This window comes from Cynara cardunculus, unplaced genomic scaffold, assembly GCF_001531365.2.
Source record: "Cynara cardunculus var. scolymus isolate 2C unplaced genomic scaffold, CcrdV1 Un_Scaffold_2390, whole genome shotgun sequence".
In the NCBI taxonomy this organism is placed as follows: domain Eukaryota; kingdom Viridiplantae; phylum Streptophyta; class Magnoliopsida; order Asterales; family Asteraceae; genus Cynara; species Cynara cardunculus.
In genome coordinates this window covers 63,670-84,465 of record NW_020201073.1, presented here as the reverse complement: position 1 = coordinate 84,465, position 20,796 = coordinate 63,670, and the positions used below count along the sequence as shown (strand labels likewise).

The window sequence follows — 20,796 nt, the reverse complement described above, 5'->3', positions numbered from 1 at the left end:
ACTCTGGTGCTTCTAATTCTGCTTCCGCTCAAAACTCTCTGTAAGTCTTCTTCTTCTTTTTGATTTATTTCCTATTTTAGTGGTTTAACGAAAACCCAAAAAATCCGCCATACCCCCTGAATGGTATATATATATATATATATATATATATATATATATATATATATAGCGTTAGGTTCACGTGAACCAGTGTGTTTTCGTGAGACCATATTTTCACTTAAAACTTCACATTAAAACATTGTGAAGGTAAAAAGGTGGTCTTACATGTCTCTCAAAAACAGTATGGTTTCAATTATGATCCCCAAGTCTCTCTCTCTCTCTCTCTCTCTGAATTGTGCTTAATTTGACGGTAACATTAAATGGTAGATATATCATATATTGTTATTTCTTAAGTAGGGTTTGAATAACAGAGATGGACGATAATATTGACCAAGAACCAATCACAATTGTTAAAGTCAGAGTAGTAGAGGCATGAAAACCTTGCATTCTTTTAATGGTGCTTTTTTTTCTACGATTGTTCCATTGCATTATTAAAATATATAGAAGAGACGTTCAAGTTATTTTCTCTACACATTTACCATAACTTTGAGGGAAGAAGAGAACAGTAGCCTGACAAGGGTTCAGTCGAGTCCTGTTTTAAACACATATCGATAGTACATACCAATCCAATTTTCCTTTACGATCCATACCATACCCTACTTTCGAACAACACACCCTCTTAGTAATAAGTTTCGAATCATTGAAACCATCTATCTCAAAGGCCACAATGGGCTGCAGAAAGGCTAGCTAGCGATTTGAACATGTTACTGTTATTTAGGAGAACAATTGCTTCTAACAGGCATTCTTGAAACTGTGAAAAGATCTGTCAAAAAGCAAGTTATTCTGCTAAATAACCAGGAAGGAATGAAGGAGAGCTTTTATCTGCTGCACATAAATGTTACATTGTAGTGTACATGGCAAAGAAAGAACACTCAAGGCAATCAACCAGTACCACTATTGCCTGCCTGCCTAGCTTCTATGATACAAACACCTCTTATACATCTCTCGTCAATCACTTGTATGGGGTTTCTCTTCCTATTTTTACCAGACAAAAACCAATGATACACCTCATCAATGAACAATTATAGCGAAAACGAAAATTACCTCCATGTACAAATTGTCACCACTCGTAACAAGGCCGAGGCCGACTTTCATGTGGTTTGTTTTGTGGTCTCAGGGTTGGACTTGGAACGTTCCACTAATCACGTAGGGTGTGTGTAGATTGCGCAATTGGGGTCTCATTAGTGATTCAAGTCATACCATAACATCCCAGATCAAGATTAGGACAGCGGAAATATGACCTTCGCTATATCCACGCAAGCGAGCCACGATCATCAGAAACTTGTGGGCGGCCCCTGGTTGGTGTTGCTGGTCTGTTAGCATTAAGCTCCTACACCCCACAAGATGTTAACACCAATTACATCACAAGATGTGTAAAATATTACCAAGTGGGGATACAAATACTCCCACCTTCCCAAAATAAGTGTCCACTAGATAGTTACAGTTTACTAAATTTCCAACTCTAACCTTAATTATGAGACACAAATATTTAAGAGTTGATGATAGGGAAGGTTTGTCTATATCATTAAGAGTAAAATTGTCTTTCATTTAATTAAATAGTGTGATAATTACGAATTTATTAAACTATGGTTCATTTACTTATTTTGGGACGGAGGGAGCAAAAGTTGTGGTAGTAGTAGAACCTGCATCCATGTATCTTCTATATGGCGTTCAGGGGACATTTCAGGTGATGAAATTGCAGGCGGCAATGGATGAATTAGTTTCGGAACCACTACAAGATCTCTGCCGAGGACTAATATAGCACCAGCATTATTTGCAGTCCCTACAGCACAAACCCCAGATAAAATAAATATGCATCATAAGGGCCATTAGCCCGTGGGCAAGTCCAGCCCATTTATAGGCAGGTTATCAAGCCCGCAAATAAACAGTTGGTTCTACTATAGGCCCATTGGACGAGAGAATACAAGTAATCATCTCTAATAAGGGCACACTAGAACAAGCAAAACCAGGATGTAGAGCCAGTGACTTACCACAATAATTGGTGGCAGAGAAAAGGGTAATCAAATGTCCCTGGGCAAAACGCTCAAAACCATCCATTACGCATTCATGGGCTCGTACAATCAGTTGGAGATCATTGTTGTTGCAAAACTCCATCACACGATCAGGCTGCAGGCATAGGCTAGGCTAGTGAGAAATAAAGCTTAAACGTGCTTCTTGAAGTTCTGACAAGGGAAAACCGCAAAGAACAAGGAAAAAGGGTGACCCTTACGCACCAAGGCTCCTTGGAATTTGCGAGGGTTGGGGAGGGAAGTCTTCGTGTCCCTGACCTTCCCCTCGCAAAGGAGTAACCTTGCTAATTGCTCCAAGGCTCACCCCTATCACACATAAAAAAGGAATAAATTTGATATTCATCTTTGCTTATAAAAAACGATTAATCCAACAACAAAAGATTAAAAGCATAGAACAAAGCAAACTCAGAAGCTTAAAAACAGAGCGTGCGGCACAAAAGTCCACAAAGTCCTCCACAACACAGCAATAGCTTACAATACTGACCCATCAAACCAAATAACAGGATGTTGCGCATTAGAATTAGGGCCTGTTTGTTAGTGGCTTATGAGCTTAATGAGACTCACAGCCCATTCGGTCAGCTATACATGATTGTTTGGTAGTAGCTTAATATTATAGAAAGTGGGTTCCAGAGTATGCTTCTAGGGGGAGCTTTATGCAGAAAGCCAAGTTTTTCTAAACCTGCCCCTCCCAATTAAAAACCACGTTTTTTTCATCTATGAAAAAACTCTCCCAAATAAAAAACCTTCCCTATCTATACAGACAGATTAATCCACACAGACAGCTTTATCCATATAGGACTTGATGAAACACCAACCAAAAAGCACCTTAGAGATGTGCAAGCCCTTCCAAGGAATCCTCTATTGTATACCTGTATTTCAGGAAATAACCATTGCATTCCTCATAATTGTAAGAACTAAAGTCAACAGATAAGATTGCATCTGAAAAATATCCACAATATCCTTTTGAGGTTACCAGTAATGATATCAACTCATTAAACCAGATGAACAGGATATAAAATCTACCTTCTGACAGAAGTCCCAACCTATATCTCTCTCAAGAATTACTAGGCAAAAGCATCAGATTATCATCTCAGTCTCACAGATTGGCCAAAGTTCCCTCACCGAAGCAGCAAAATCACTGCCATTATAAATATAGCACTTGATAGAGAGGGTAGTAGAGTGGTTAAAATGTATCCACCATCATAAGTAACATATATTTTTTTGAGACTTGTATGTTTCTTAATTTTATTTGAAGATACTTATTTGGAATATTGGATTTCAAAGACCATGTGATTTGAGTCGAAACAAGAAGATAGAAAACTGATTTTCAGGTTGAATCTTACTTTACCAGCTTGGCATTCTCATGTGTCAGCAGCAAATTGCTACAGCATGGCACAGCCAGTTTATCTATACCTAATCAGGAAGAAAGCTGAATGACAACAAAAGACGGGTTATCAAAACTGCAACATGCATACAGATTGGTCATTTTAATCATAAGAGACAACCTAAGACATGAGTCATGTTCATACAGTCAATGTCCCATGGGCCATGGCACACTTGTCAAGTTCAAACATATCAAGATTGAAGGCCTCCAGCATATGAATACGTTGTATCATTGTACGCAGAAAAGAGGCTCATATCATGTTATTGATTACCCATTGGTTGATATCGACTCTCTGTGGGTTGAAAGCCATAGGCCTGGTGCCTAAAGCAGTAAACTAGATAGTTATATTCAATGTGGATCAAAGCATATGGCTGTGGTTGATTAAAAGCTATCAACTAGAACAGTAATTTACTACTCTTAACAACAGATCCTTTCTGTGAAGAAAATGGAGTCCCATCTTATTTTCATCTCTCCATCAGAATCATTGTGAAGAAAACTATAGGAGTGGATAATTTATTTGTTAATATTTTTGATGCACTATAAATCTCTTCTAATATGGAACCAATTATAATTGGAATCCCAATACCTGATTAGGTTTTCAAGATAAGCATGTCTAGATTCACTTTCCTTGTCATAATTTGGCTTCAACTTCATCCACCTCCCCGATTTCCTACATTCTTTTACCATCTTTATTGATTTCCTTATCTGATTAATCAGAATCCCTTGCGTATCAATCCTAACTTAAGTCCTAATCTCAATGGTACTACACTTCTGCAAACCACTAAATACAAGAAGTCTAACATATCAATCATTTCTCCGCTAGCAATTTACCACGTATAACGGCCTTCACCCTCTCATCAGCACCATTCATTAAACCACTGGGGAAGCATGTGAAGCCATAGCTGATGACAGATATATTATTCAAGTGTTAGATTAAAGTCGAACTTGTACTCATGCTATTTCTAACCAAAAAATCCCCAAATATCTTCCCACCTTTTGCTAGATTGTCACATCATGCACTTCAGCAAGAAGATTTACTTCAGTGCAGGCTCCTGTTATCCACCAAGCATTTCCTATAAAGGCATACTTTTAATTTCGCTAAACTCAAGTATAGTAGATTATACCAGAGAACACCAGAAACCCAAGAAACTAGAGTCTGGCTTTTAATGTAAAACAAGAGCATTGTGATTTAAGAGGGTAATGAATCTCCAAAGCACGCTTCCTAAAGCAAGAACTTCGACTAAATAAAACCATCAACAAACAAAAAGCAGCTGCATAGACCATGTCCCACCATACAGGAGGGTCCTATGAATCGGATCCAAAACAATTCTTTAATGGGGTATTCAACTCCTTGTATGAATGAAAAATGACATCTTTATTGGTTTTGCTACTGTTGTTTGTTAAAGGCTCAAGGCGCAAAGTGGACCCGGAGCCTAGGCACGAGGCGCAGGCATGAGGCTCGGGACTCAGGAATGGGAGGTGCGTCTTATCAATATACACACACACACACACACACACACAAAAGCTCAAATATGCAGCAACTACAAACCTCCATGCAGCAACCAGTGGTACTTCGAATCTTCGATAGAGGCAGAAGGGAGAAGGGTTTAAAGCCTGAGCCATGAATGGAAGTGCTAGGTTTGGATATCTATAGAGAAAGAGGCTTGCAGTTCTAAGGACCGGGTATTTAATATTAGGGTTTGACTTATGTCATCTATTTAATAACTCTTCACTAAAGAAAGTCTAGGAGATGAGAAGATGGGAAAACTTATTTAAATATTAGGGTTTGACTAGGTATGGCGCGTAGGCCCATAAGGCGCGTAGGCCCATAAGGCGCGTAGGCCCATAAGGCGCGTAGGCCCATAAGGCGCGTAGGCCCATAAGGCGCCTAAGCCAAGGCGCAACGCCTTAGTAAGCCTTGTGAATATGCCTAGCCTCAATTTTAGAAAAGCCCAAGACCTTGAGCCTTATGAGCCTCAGAGCCTAGGCACGCATTTAACAACCTTGGTTTAAAAATGCGCGCATAATGAGCTCCGATGCGTGATGTGCTCCGATGCCTGATGCGCTCCGATGCCTGATGCGCTCCGATGCGCTGGAGGTAACGCATCAGAGGGGCTGATGCGAAGCGATTCCATGATGCTCTCTGATGCGGTCGCATCACCTATGCATCACACGATGTGTGCATCAGCGCATCCTGTAATGTTCCTATCATTCTAGAAGACATAGATGAAAGTAATGAGTGGTTGATGGGGAGGATGGACAATGATGATGAAGATGATGAGTTGGTGTTTATTGATGATGATCTTATGTGGGATAACGTAGGTAGAGCTTCCGGGGGGTATGAGACTCCTCATTTCACTAGAGCATCAAGAGGGAGAGTAAATGATGATGGGTCGGGTCCATCAAGAACTAGAAGTGCTAGAGGAAAAGGACATGCTCTTCTAAATGAAGATGATGAAGTTGAGGTGGAAGCAGATATTGGAGGGTTTGATAATGATGAGGGAGATGAACCCGCTTTGGGGTTTGATGATGTTGATCTTGGGGAGTATTAGTTGGTCACTTGGTCATTTAATTTAGGGATTGGGGACTATTAGACATTTACTTGTGTTCTTCATGGTAGTAGGTTGTGTGTTCTGTTATTCCGATTCACGAACTTTTTAAGATTCTAATTCCACTTTTTAACTACTTTATGTTATAAATGAAGTATTTTGATAGGCAAGTATTTTTAAGGTAGAATATGATATGTAGAATTAATTTATAAGTATTTTTTGAATACCGGGCGCATCACGCATCGGCTTCCGGGACCCTTACCGCCTCGGACCGCATCGCGCTTTTTAAAACCAAGTTAACAACTATGGTTTCTTGATCCACCCAATTAATCAAGGGAAATTTTCTGAAGGTATGCCTCAAGGAATTTCTGCTATAGGAATAGATGGGCTACTTATATAAGTTGGCGTGTATTTTCTTTGATAGCACTCATTCGTTTGATATTTATCTAGGAAGAATCCCTCACCCTGCTCCAGCAAACATCAAGTCATCCACCATCACCTTTTAAAATAAATTGGCCTGTTACATTTACATTTATAACCACCAGGGATCACCTGCTTTCGTATAGCTATGCTTGGGATTAAGAAATTTAAGATGACACTCGCTGAATAAGTTTAAGCCCGAAAAAGGGGAGGCCTGTTACATTTACATTGTAACCACCAGGGATCACCTGCTTATAGCTATGTTCAAAAGAATGGCATTATAGTTGCATAGATACACGATTATCATAAACAGTAAATACAAGCAGCTTCTCATTCAAGGTAATATAAAAGGAGTAATACTCACCCCAAAAGTAACTAACCCAGGACCTCTAGCATTTGGTCGTAGTCCTTCCACACTGTCATTTTCTGTTGGGTCAGACCTGCTCAGGAAAAAAATTATTGGACTTTGTGAAAATTCAGATTTGAACTTTAGTTGAACAATGAATGGACCAGAAAAGCACCAACCACAACAAATCCATAAGAACAATTGAACCAGCTTCCATTGAAATTGGCCTCTGAAGATTTTCAATCTGCTCGACATGATCAATCGACCTTCCAATACCACCATGCATACAAAGGATCTTTTTCTCTATCAGAGCTGCCAGTGGTAACCAGTTGAATAATCTGTTTATTCGGTGCCATGCCCAGATTCCATCTCTCTCCCCCTGTGTATCATATATCATGAAATTAGTTACTACTGAAAATAAACAATGTTGAAATAAGAATATTGTTAAGAAACCAACACTAGTATTACCATGCGCTCTATGCATTCAATCCGAAAGCCAAATAATGCATTTATATCAGCAGCCTCATGATTACCACGAATCAAATGTACATTTTGTGGATGCTCAACCTAACAATATTCAGCCAATCACAACACACAATCATGCTTCTTGAATCAATAACAGAAAATTGTAAATCTTCCACACAACAGTGAGACACATGTAGTACCTTTAAAGCTAACAGAAGACTAATAGTTTCCAAGCTGTGTTGACCTCGATCAACATAATCTCCCAAGAAGAGATAATCGATATATCTGATAATGCATAAATTAGCATCATAAGATACGTAAGAGAATCTGGTAAGTAACTGGGAATAATTAAACAATGGAAATGATCACCGACATAGAACCTTTAGAGAACTCTCCAGTTTTAGAACCCGTCTCACATTTTTAAGAAACATCAACAATTATTCTACTTTTGCAGCATAACCTTCTCCCCTTTTTCTTGCAAATATATGCAGTTCAAATAAACTCGTATAAAACTAAAAGAGCACACAGGTAATGCTTATTCAAGTAGGTTATGTATAACCAAACATAAGGTAGGGCAAATGCCAATCACGTTGCCTAAATACTTTTCATCGATGAAGGATATTAACAGGAAAACGAATTATCATTTAGATATGTGATAATAGAAATGTAATTACATTTTTGACACAATATGTATATGCAGCAGGGAAGACGTAGAGCAACAAATGACATTAATTTGTAAGTGTTGTCGCATGGACAGAACTAAATAAATGCATTTCCTGTGAAAAACTTTGACAACGAAGTGTTGAGAAAATTATCAATATTGGTTTTATATACCTATCCGTACGGCTGTACTAGAAATCTAGTGGCAAAAAATTGGAAAGAAAAAAGAGTTTTGTGCTACTACGTATAGGACTTCAAAAGGCCATACTATTCTGCATTTTTGAGACTCCAAAGAAGAACATGAAAATAATGTTATTTACCATGCATACAAGTATCGTATAGTTCCTCTGAATATCTGAAATTCTCCAAATTGGATGAAATGATTATTGGATGTTGTTACCGAGTATGGCATGTAACATCATTGGATCCATAGTCAACTCCCATCAAATTTGCATTTCTTACAAGTTACAATGCAATTAATATATGCATCATTGACATCTTTAGGAGTTCAAAGAAACAATTGTTCCATCCTGGTGATCATTGTTTTGACAAATATTAATGAAACCTTATATTTGATAGTTAGCCTGTGTAAACCTGTTCTTATTTAGAAGCCCAGCACCTGGTCCTATGTAAGTCAAGATGACACCAATAAATTTCTGGGACCATAGGTTCCAGCATATATCCCGACTTCATTGGATTGTTCTTCAACTTTCAAATTTACAAGGTTATACAATAGTGCTTACAGGCTTAAGACAACAAGGAGACATTGCCAGAGAAATTATTGTAACGAATTAACCCTTAGGGTGCGTTTGGTACGCAGACAGAACGGGACAGGACAGGACAGAACAGGACAGGATAGTTGTTCAGCATTTGGTAAGACATGATAGGACTGGACAGAACGGGTTAAAATGACCAATTTACCCCCAGTGAGTCAATCCCAGAATTCTAACCACCATGGTCAAATTAATCTACCATACTCCTAAACCCACTTGAGAAGACGACATCGGATTCTAAACCCTAAAAACTTCAACTTCAATCAATTTTACAGTCCAGTGGCAAAATCGATACAAAATAGCAAACAAACTGCAATCGTCACAGCAAAATCGATAGAAACAGCAAAATAGATTGATATCCAGTGGCAAAATCAATACAAAACAACAAACAAAATGCAATCATCACAGCAAAATTGATAGAAACAGCAAAATCGATACCGCCGATTGAAAATAGCAAAATCGATAGAAACAGCAAAATCGTGTGAAATCTAGTGACAAAATCGATACTGCCGATTGAAGGGGAAGAAGGGTGACGCTTGCAATCGATACCGCCGATTGAAAACAGCAAAATCGATAGAAACAGCAAAATCGTGTGAAATCCAGTGACAAAATCGATACCGCCGATTAAAGGGGAAGAAGGGTGACGCTTGCAATCGATACCGCCGATCGAAAACAGCAAAATCGATAGAAATAGCAAAATCGTGTGAAATCCAGTGACAAAATCGATACCGCCGATTGAAGGGGAAGAAGGGTGACGCTTGCAATCGATACCGCCGATTGAAGGGGAACGATTCGTGAAGTATACGGTGGAAGCGAAGAAGGGTTTTGAGAGGGTAGATAGGTAAAATATTTCTTGTTCCACTTAGTTCCAGGGGGGTAAGGGTGGACAGGCTTGTCCCACCCGTGTTCTAGCTAGTTCTAGTGAGTTCACAAGGCCACACCAAACATAGGACAATTGTGTTCTGTCCTGTCCTGTCTCACCCTGTCCAACGTACCAAACACACCCTTATTTACTAAAATAAATAAAAATAAAATGAAGTGATTTGGCAGTATAAAGAAATAAGAATGTCTCGCAAGTTGGTCAAGTAGAGAGTTTTGGACATAAATGCAGGAAAGAGCAAGTGTGAATAAAATAAATAAATAAACAACACCTACGCTATGTCTCCAGCCGTTGATGGGGAACCATATTCATCAAAAAGTCGCATGAGGTCTCCAAATTGCCCATGTAAATCACCAAATATCTTTATAGGTGCTCTTAGTTGTAGAACACTAGGTTCACTTGAAAATATTCTTTCAGAACTATCACAAAGATCAGCTATCTCATTGCAATCCAGAAAAAATTGTCGACGAACAGGAGGCTTCCACCCACGAGGCTTCAGTAGGTGAGCAATCACCTGGAAGATCAATCCCACAAAGTTTAAAAGAAAAGCAAATAGAAGAACGGAAAGGGAAATATAACTATGTCAAATACACAAAATATAATATGTTTATTAAAGCCAAAGCCAGAGTTTTCTTATGCATGGCTTAGAAAATTTCTCCATACAAATCATAGAGGTCCACCAAGAACCATCCCTATTGACTCTAGAACGTATGTTGACATACTATGGATCAATTATATATTGTTTATTTTATTCTGACAGATGTAGAAGCAGAATGTTGTATTTCCTGTTTTTCAAGAAAAATAGAGTATGAATTAAATCATAGGAATATGTGCAAAATTCAGAGGTAACAGTTGAGTCTGGTAAAAAAGTAATATAAGAAAACTGCAGAACTGTATTGTCTACTTGACTTTCTGCTTCCATATGCCTAACAAGAACCTGTATGCAATTGATCCTTCAAATACAATTACAATGTCATGAGGATTCCAATTTGACCTTATTGGTAAATATGAAAATCAGTACACAGTAAGGAAAGTCAACAAGAGAACACAGCTTATCTTTCTACCTATTCACCTCCAACCTCACGATCAGCTCGATATGAATAATGTCTTTCAATGCAACTTCTTCTTTCTTCAGAAGATACATACAGATACGCTGTCATCAAGGTTTGTTGTTTGGAAGAAGGCCTCCAAAGTGTTTGTCCCGTGCGTTCATTATATGGCCTCAAACAATCTCCTAGGGCCTAATTCAGAGGGGTTTTCTTTTATTTGCAGTTTGGGGTGACAACTATTTGCTCTCCTATCAACAGAATGCATCATCCTTGTAGTGTACGTTAAGGTATGGTCTCTAGGTTTAGGGAACATAGATAGCATGTTTCAAGGCCAACTGTTTGCTATATCCTGCAACTCTATCTTTCTCCACTGCTTCCTCCCATATCAATCTTCACCTACCCTACTTCTCTGAATGTCCCCTTGTGAAAAAAATCTCTGCCTCTAACAGCGCAACCAAAAGGTATATGTGAGAAATTGAGAAATGAAAAGACCATCTCAAGCAGTGTTCACTCACCCTTTATTTACTCCCCAGTCCCCACTCTTCTTGCATAATTTCCCTCAGTGTGGCTACACATTCTGCTACACTCACCTTATGTGCATGACTTTTTCTAGTTATACTAATAAAGAAGTCACTCATAACACATGTATTTGTTAACTTCCATATAGCATCTTTCAGAAGAATCATGAACTAACAAATAAATATATAAAATAAAGTATATATTCACGTAAAAATTTCATTGTAACATGTGCATCCTTATCTAAAACAGCATAACAATATGATCCCATAAGAGTTTAACAAGGTTTTCATCATGTCTAGGAGCACACAACTTTTGGGAAAACGTTGCAACATTATTATGTCCTCCTATGGAAATACCAACCGCACTAGCAACTCAAAACATCAAAACCTTGTCTTAACTAAATTTTGTCAGCAACATAGCAATATAATGAATAAGACAAATACACAAACAGTTGTATCATGATGCAAATTTCATAACACATGGTCACAATTAACTCTACCTTTTTGGCCACACTGTTAATTGACATCTGGCGATCTAAAAGTTTCCTTGCGGCAGTTACATTTTCTGGTGTTCCATATCCAACCCTCCTCCCTTCATTTTCAAATTGATCTATTGAAAGTTGCCTGACCATGCCACCTAACGCTCCACCAGGCTCTGCAGCTATTACCACCTGCACGTCCATGAAAACATTCAACTTCAATAAGAAAAGAAAAAAAGAGCTGAAAAGAACTGAAACAAATAAGGCCATGATACTGACAGCTCGGTGATGTAATCGTATTCCAGCTGGAGCAGAATTTCCTTCAACATCAGTTTCCGGCTTTATCAAGGTAGATATTTGTTTTCCACTTGGAGTAGCCTCTGCTCCACGATCCCTATCTAGAAGTTCAACTTCTCCATTGGAATGTCGCGCTTTTGCAGCAGCAAGGGTTGCAGTAATGGCCTCAGCTTCTGCTGCTGATGCCTCAACCAAGTATTCAACTCCCTTGCTAAGTCTCCTGCTTAGAAAACCATGAGTACACTGTACAACAAACTAACATAAAGCAAGATTGAGATTGCAAAATCTACCGAGAGCCTTGAAGCATAGCATTTTCTGTGCTGATATCTGTATACATGTCACCATTTACCGGTGGAGCAACAGGATTCCCCACTACAACTGCACCATCAGGAGATTCTTTGGGAAGTGCCTGCCTTGTTCGATCATCAACAAACCCATACCTTCCTGCTAACCTCCCTACCTGTGTATTGGATGTGGCTGCAGATGTCATTTCAGTAGAAGCTATATCTTTAGCAACTAAAAGATCATCGAGCAAAACCCCTGTATCAGAAAAACACCACAGAAAATATTTAGGCATTGTATTAACTATTAAATGATTGATTCAACAATGGCACCTTGGTGCTGACTACTATTCAGTAATTCATATTTTGGCAATCACAACATTTCAATGTATTGGAAAACAATAACACAATTAATAACAAGTATACCGAGGGAAACCAAAAATAATAAGCATGCACACCAAATATGAGTTCAGATGGATTGACATCATGACATTAAATTGAAACCTAGAAATTTGAATCAAAGCCCATAGAACTTGGATATACAATGAAATAGGTAAATTATGCCACTATCACCAAGTCCTGCACGCGAAACGATATTCAACTCTGATCACCTATGTAGAATAGACCTTCAAATAGTCTGCAAAAAACCAGCTGTTGAGAAAATTCAAGTTTTCAAAATGCTATTAATTATCGCATCTAGCTTGGGTAGCTAACAACACCCAAAGTCCTAAATCAAAATCAACAATATCCAGCAGCAACCTTGCAATTTAATTATAGGCACTATGACTTCACAGACTTCAACAAGTAGACATTGTTCTTGTAGACCGCCCTAACCACAACTCTAATGCCAATTTAACATAAGCTAGAGTCTTTGGAAGTAACAATGGTAGTCTACATATAAATGTCTGATATGTTTATTTCTAAAAAGACAAATGAAGTTACTTGTAGATATTAAATTATTTAAAGACCACAAGCTGTTATCTTTTCCTCTGTCTCATGGCCTACAGGCACACAAATGCAATCCACTCCAAAGGTTCCAATAAGCCTACACAGTCAAAACCATGTGCAGCCAAAACTTGAGACTTAATTACACTGTTTGACCAAATTACTTAACAGATACATGATAATTCTATCAAGTTGTTGTTACTCATCTAAATCCCCAAACTACTTGCAATTGGAAGTAAATTAAAATTCAATGTTCAATCCTTCAAACTTCTATTGCTGCAGAGAAGATGTTTCCCATCGACTCTGCGAAAGAAATCTAAGGATGCTACGAAAAGAGAAAAAGTGTAACACCTTCCTTCTCAATATTTCTTTCAAAAATACAAAACCTCTAGAAAAGCATTAGCTATACAGCAAGAAAGCTCATACAGCCAGGCAGCAGAAGCTCCAACGTATATGAGCTTCTAGCTCAACCTGTGAAAAGTGAAGATCCCTCCTCAGTTTGTTATGTGAATCCAATTCTTTAGCCCTACAGCTTCTGACTAAAATCCAATTCTTGGTTTCGGAGACAAACTTGAATTATAGAATTGTGTATATTAAGATTCTTTGAAATTCTCATGTGAAGTCAAGTTCACCATGGTAACCTATAGAAAATAAAGTTATTTCCAATCAATTACAAAAAATTTGTAAACAAGTCTTCCTAGCACGATAAACTAACAGACTATACAGTGTAGGATCAAGTATTACCCCCACGCAAACCACCATAGATGTATATTAGATCACCAACAGCAGCAGCAGCATGCCTGCAACGCCTTGTCAATTCAACTGCAGCATCTCCACCAGCGGCATCAGCACTATATCTGCCTGTCCGTGGAGTAGTGACGACAGATTTTGTATCACACCAGACTCCTGCTGCAGTATCCAGAACTATATGGACGAGAGATATTAAAAAAACAAGTGGTGAGAATTGTGCCAAAGGAGCACATACAGAAATAAATCCTATTAATGCAAATTAAATGACAGTGGAAATTGTAAAAAATATGATTTGTGGATCTCTTATGTATCCCAAACAGAACATAAACAGTGAGTGCTTTCTTCTTGTCATCCGAAGGTGGCAATTTGGAGTAGTTCAACAAAATGCCACTTGCTTAAAATGCTTAATGACAATCTATGAAAGACATTATTGGATCACCAAAGGGACCGGTACAGTGGGACGTCCAGAGGAGAGCATAAAACCCTTTTTGCATAATTATTGGATCACCAGATTTGCTTTATTTCAACAACATAGGGTTAGAAGTAACATCAAATCCTACCTGCCACACTTGATGAGTCCTCCACCATGCGTCCACCACCAAGTGCACCCCCAGATACGTGTAACCGAGCATTTACAAAAACCTAGAAACCAGCAGGATGTAAAATGAAGACATTTAGAAATACTCTGTTCTCCATGTCTATGTTGTGTGTGTGCCTGGTGTGTGAGAGAGAAAAAGGGTCGATGGTAATAATCTTCAGATAGAAAACCCACTGCTGCATGTTGATAACGAGAAGACGGTGAGACACCAGGAGCAATGGCCCATTCCCAGCGACCATCTCTGTGTTTTGCAAGTCCATATGCACTCGCCAGAGGCTGTAGACAGGAGTACAGAAAGCAAGTCATATAAACATCATGGTGAAAGAAGGGACCACTATTTTCCTGGAAAACTTTAATTGGGAGGGGATCAACATAGTGTTCTAAAATGTGTTAGGTGGAGCTAGGTGATCATTTTATTGCCTAAGCAGGGTTTAACTGGATGCTTAGGATGTCTAAGTGGTTCAATTAAATATATAAGATACAACTAAGTGTTTCATATTTTGTAATGACTTGTTTCGTTCTTCCACCAATACAATTACGCAGAAAGGATTTGAAATTTCTTTCAGATGCTGCATAGTTGCTTGATGAGACAAATTGATAAAAGTCAGATTACTGTCTTGCTTAATCTTTTGAAACACTTAATTCGGTGATTAGTTGCTAACTGAAGCAGTCAGAGACTCAATTCCTAGGTGCAAGGGACATAACTAATTGAAGCAATGAGGGGACACTTGACGCCTAGGAAGCCACTTAAGCCGCCGTGAGTGGGGATTTTTAGAAAACTAGGTAAAGAAAGACCAGTGAATACACTACCTTTCCTTTTTATTTTTCATCCTTTTATAATATGTGGGCAGAGGACAACACTCAAATTTAATGAACTCCCAAAATGAAACAAAAACCACTAACTTATCACCTCCTTCACTATATGTCCATGTCTTAAACTTCCAACTGAACCACTTTCAAGAATACAAAACATAGGTGTCTATACATACTAAAATATCTGTTCATCAGAAAAACAAAAAAATGTACATATTACAGCTAGAGCTGTGTAAAGGTTCAGTCTATCAAATAGTCCAAAATAATACACGTATCACTCACATGTGCCTAGCATATACATATATAAAATTGTTGAGACATTTGCAGTAAGAGCAGGCAGTGGAAGATAATATTCATTATCTGGAAGGTAAAATCCTCATAGCACAACCCCAATCCTCATTCTCTCTCTCTCTCTTTCCCTCTCTCTCTCTCTCTCAGCTTTTATCATTTTCTTCATCAAAATCTTCAAAGAAACTCAAATCACTTCTGTGAAATGGATCTCGTACTTGGAACACTTTATAGTCCAAAGCATCATAAGCTAAGGTCATCCTAATTTGCTCAAGTACAAGTTCATGTCTCTTTTCTTTTTACATGTGAGGGTTTTTCTATTTGAGTGCAAAAACTTATACTACAGTAAATGCCTCAATCAAAGAGTTTGCTAGTCATATCTGATCTTGTTCCCCTTGTAAATATAAATTTATGATATCGGATATATGAATCCCTTCAGAGAGTGACAAATTTACCCAAGTGTAAGAAAAAAACAGAAACAAAAGGAAAATACATAAGAATATCATAATTGACAAACCACACGAAATCATAATAATGCTTGAACTAGCATACTAATCCGTCTAAAGCACATGTAATTCATTTTCTGTTTGTTATCCAAGTGGTTTTTGGATTGCGATAGGGTATTTAAATAGTAATTGCTTGCTTAACAACTAAAATAACTATCTTACATAGAACCTATAGTCAAGGTGCACATGCATGCATTGAAACTACTGAAAAGGTGGATGAACTGAACTGCAGCAGTCGGTAATCAAAAAGCCAAACACCTTGAAGAATAAGAGCATTAGCAATCGATACACTTTCCTTCGAAATCTATTTATGTAGTTAACCAATATTTATGTCAGAAACGCTCAACAACAAGAACTCAAGCAGAATAGAAGCGTTTAAGAAACCGGAGGCTTGACATGCTACCAAACCAACTTACATACAAGGTAAACCAACAGAGAAGGATAAGCAATTCAAATAACAGTTAACAGTACCATGAGAAGATCAAGGCAAGCTTCAGAATGGGAAATTACTGGTGCTTCATGAGAAGCAAAAGCACGACAAAATCCAGTGTAAGATGAAACCTGTGTCTCAAAATTGAATAGTGTGCAATCAAACATGTTACTCACCACACTATTTACATCCCGCCCTCCACAAAGCAAAAGAAGACCATCCGAGCGTGCACTTGCGGTGGCATACCTACATCAGAGGTGTAACAATCAAATGAGATCAGAATGAAAATCTTCTGCTGTAAACTAAATAAAAGTTGGCCATCCACCAACATCCTCATCCATTCACAATAGACAAATGTTGAGTAAGAAAAACAAAGAGAAACTAGAAAAAAGAAAACATATAAGAACGATCCGATGGCATAGGGGCATTCTTGTTTCAGCAATCTGAATAGTAAATTCACCAGGAAACTGTGCATCTATACTTTGACTCCTACTAGACATCCATGTACTCTATAGGAATTAAATTACATTACTTGCCTGTGGAAACATATTCCCCCTTTATAGCGGGTACGTATAGTGACAAATTCATCAAGCAAGTCACAGAACTCACAGGCTAAACTTTCCATATAATTTTATTCAATTAAGGTAAGACATGTAACGTAAATAATCTACAAGCATAAACTACCAAGAGACATTACCATACGTTTCCCTGTCTTTAAGGCTAAAGGATAAGGGAGGATGGCCCATACAGCAAAATGGATAAAGAAATAACATTTGCGGTGCGTGTAATAACAGGTGTCGGTAAATGGAATTATAGGAGTGACATTTGGCATCACGAAAGTAAATGGAGCAACAACCTTTGAAAGGGAGAGTATGCTAGGAACTACAAATTGTACTCAACTTATAAATCAAGGATTGAAGGCCAAAATCATTCAAGCATGACCAACTAAAGAGACACAAGCATAATTACTATTTCTCTTTACTTGTTGATAAGAATAATGTGTAGTCCGAATGAAGTGGCACAGGCAACCATAAATGAACAATGGAAAAGGAAACAAATGAATGCTACAGAGAAACGGGTATGCCATTCATTCATACATGCATGGTAGTGGACCCTCTCCCTCAGGTTCCAACTTCCGCCATTCATACGGCTTCGCAGCTGTATCCAAGGCCCATACATCAGCAAGAGGCCGCTTTCCTGGTCATCAAACAGGAGTATCTATTCATGTCTAAACATTGTTTAAAACGAATATGTATTGTAAGTGGAAGAGTACATTGGAAGAGGCTGACCATCATTTCCACCAATTGCCATAAGATATCTTTGCCCTACTAGAGCCATGACATGACCGTATCGTGGGCCTGGACCTGGACCTTGGACCACCACTCTACAAGAAACTAGCATTCTTTTACTGAGTTTGCACAGCTATAACTTCTAAGATATATGGATACGTACAAGTCAACAATAACATCCTTCAAAATTCAAACCTATGCCATCTGGGTCGTTGCTGGGTTAGGTCAAGAACATGAAGATCCTCCGCAGATAAACCTGCCGGACCAATTCCACCCTGCATTTGATTGAACAATCGCATTGATTTGAGTTGTAAATAATTTAACAGAGGGAGTGGCTAAAGAGAGTAACCGCAAACATGCAAGCTTTTGAAATACCAAATTGAATTATCAAACCTGAACAACCACCATTGTACCAACAGCTGTTGCCACGTGGGCTGCCCTTGGTGTAGGTGGTTCTCCTAAGGGAGTTATTCTGCAACATGTTTCAGAAAAATCATTGTGATATTTAGAGGATAGGCACTTTGACTTGGGAGGAAACATTATATAAGTTTGGGAAGGATTTTGAAATATCTGTTAAGAACTGATCACCTGGACCATTTATTTGTCAATACATCATAGCAGTGCACATCAGCAGTAGCACCTGACAGACCTGTGATATCAAGAAAAGTCAAAATTGGCTTTCAGGTTTATTTTATTAGACAGTAAGTAAGTTATTTTCTAGGAAAGCAAATATATCACTAGTAACAAAATCATATAACGTGAAGCATTAGCAATTTACTCAGAATATGTAGAAAGAAAAGAATAAGGACTGCAGGGTCTTAATTTGTCCTAAAAACAAATGTATTCCTGCTAGTTAACTTTTGGGTTACTAGCAATCAGCATGTGCTTTCTTTGCACTAGAATCAGAAAAATATTTTCTTTTTATGGCACTTGATTGCTATATATACATAGTAGCAGACTAATCCAGTTCATTCTACTTATGTGTCTGGTAGAAAAATGTATAGAGGAACTTCAATCAATTGACACTGATGTACAATGTACTACCTACAACATAACCAATGTGAAAATAAAAAATATACACAAAATTGGAAGTTTTCGTCAAAGAGATTGAGCCATTAACATACGTATCCCAGCGCCTCCAGCAGAGGTCGGAGTACCAGCGTTAGCAGAGTTGCCTTCAAGAGCTGTTGCACCACCAAATAGTATAAGCCTCGGTCCGATGTAATTTGGTGTCCCTTCCTCCCCAACCGCTGCAACAGCTGTCAAGGTGTGTCCACACCTAGGACCAGGGCCATCTTCCTTCTTCTCTAATATAGTCTTCACCACAGAGTAAGTGGGCGCATGCCTCGGACCACCAGTCGTCTGCTGAACCTCCTCTAGCTGCTCAACTTGCGACGAAGCTCCTCCAGAATCCTTCTCCACCACGACCGGAGACTCCTCTGGCTGCTCCTCGGACGCAGGGTCATTACCACTGGCAGTATTACTAATATCGTGATCAGACTCCATTGATGAATCAACATCCATCTTTCACCAATTAAAAGCCTTTATTATCTAGATCTGAGCTCGGGTTTTCACCAATTTGCATTACTGATCAACATCATAGCTTCAATTTCACCCTAAACCCTTTTCGGATTTACTTCACGGATGAATACCTTAGATCCTCTCAGACTTAACGTGATTGTGCCACCCAAAATAATCGAAGGACGTGAGAAGAAAATCCAAAAATGGAAGTTTTTTGTTGACTGCTTCCCCTCTCTTTCTCTAAGTCCGGTAGCGGGCAGTATCAACGGGGCCGAACGAAAGGAGAATCTCTCTCTCTAAAACCCCATTAACACCCTATCTCTCCGAGGGCCGTTTCTCCTGCTCTCTCTATGTAAAAAACCATTGCGAACATTGCTTTAGGGAGCTTTCGGACCTCCTCTCTGTAGAAATGTAAATAGAAAACGAATAAATTACAAAATCACATTGTTACGGAATTCGAACTCTGAATTCTACCAAATTTCATTCTCTCGATTTAATTATTTTCCTTGAAAGACATCTTTAAAATTATAAATTTCATAAATAAATAAATTTAACATTTTTTAATAACTATACGGTATTTTAGTGGAATAGAATTCTCTATTTTTATAATACCATATATATCTTTAACCCAATATACCATAATCTCATAAAATTTTAATATGACCATCGTCGACCACCTTCTACTATCGTCGATTTGAATCAGCCGACCACCACCATGTGAACCACCGTCGACTACCGCCAACCACCATCGATCTGAACCACCACCGACCACTACCGATCTAACCCACCACTGATCTGATCCACCGTCGATCTGAACCACCGATTACCGCCATCTGAACCACCATGGATCACCACCGATCTGAACCATTATCGACCATAACCATCTGAACTACCACGGACCACCATCGATCTAAACTACCGCCAACTACTATCGATCTGAATCACAACCGGCCACCGTCGATCTGAATCACCCCGATCTGAACCACCGTCGATCTGAACCACATCTGACCACTGCCACCTGAAGCACCATGGACCACCACCGATCTGAACTACTGTCAACCACCAGCGACTACCACCGATGTGAATCACCGCCAAACACCATCGACCACCACCAATTTGAACAACCACCACCACCACCGTCCATCTGAATCACTGCTGACCACCTCCATCTGAGCCACCGCGGACCACCATCGATCCGAACCACTGTCGACTACCGCCATCTGAATCAATGCGGACCGCCACCAATATGAACCACCGCTAACCACCATTGATTTAGTAACGTCGTTTTGTTTACAGTTATATTTCGATTAAGTGTTTTATATTGTTTTACATATTAAATAATTATTTTATAAAAGTATTTTTAGTTTTAAAAAAAATTAAAATTTTCAAAATAAAAGGCAATTTGGTCATTTACCAATATTTCATT

General features: G+C 38.6%; 1 protein-coding gene across 6 annotated transcripts; it reads right to left on the bottom strand.

Annotated features, from left to right (window-relative positions):
* Positions 1-897: 897 nt before the first annotated feature.
* Positions 898-19,695, bottom strand: LOC112503020 (serine/threonine-protein phosphatase BSL3-like). Of its 6 annotated transcripts, XR_003067816.1 has the most exons (22): positions 18,974-19,695; positions 18,438-18,498; positions 18,243-18,321; positions 18,045-18,124; positions 17,850-17,944; positions 17,658-17,757; positions 16,737-16,806; positions 14,698-14,799; positions 14,486-14,567; positions 13,920-14,099; positions 12,240-12,489; positions 11,932-12,169; positions 11,674-11,844; positions 9,882-10,120; positions 7,494-7,578; positions 7,297-7,395; positions 7,008-7,207; positions 6,847-6,922; positions 2,955-2,998; positions 2,091-2,226; positions 1,743-1,882; positions 1,343-1,429 (listed from the first exon to the last, which is right to left on the bottom strand). XR_003067816.1 is itself a non-coding variant. In XM_025107074.1 (21 exons), exons 1-21 carry the CDS (start codon positions 19,371-19,373, stop codon positions 1,346-1,348), a joined length of 2,967 nt encoding a protein of 988 aa, XP_024962842.1. In that variant the 5' UTR covers positions 19,374-19,695; the 3' UTR covers positions 898-1,345. The 6 variants fall into 6 exon arrangements, 2 of the variants coding, with proteins under 2 accessions (XP_024962842.1, XP_024962843.1); XM_025107074.1 differs by lacking the exon at positions 2,955-2,998 and having other exon boundaries at positions 898-1,429; XR_003067818.1 differs by lacking the exons at positions 1,343-1,429; positions 1,743-1,882; positions 2,955-2,998 and adding an exon at positions 2,334-2,435 and having other exon boundaries at positions 2,134-2,226.
* Between the last annotated feature and the right edge of the window lie 1,101 nt (positions 19,696-20,796).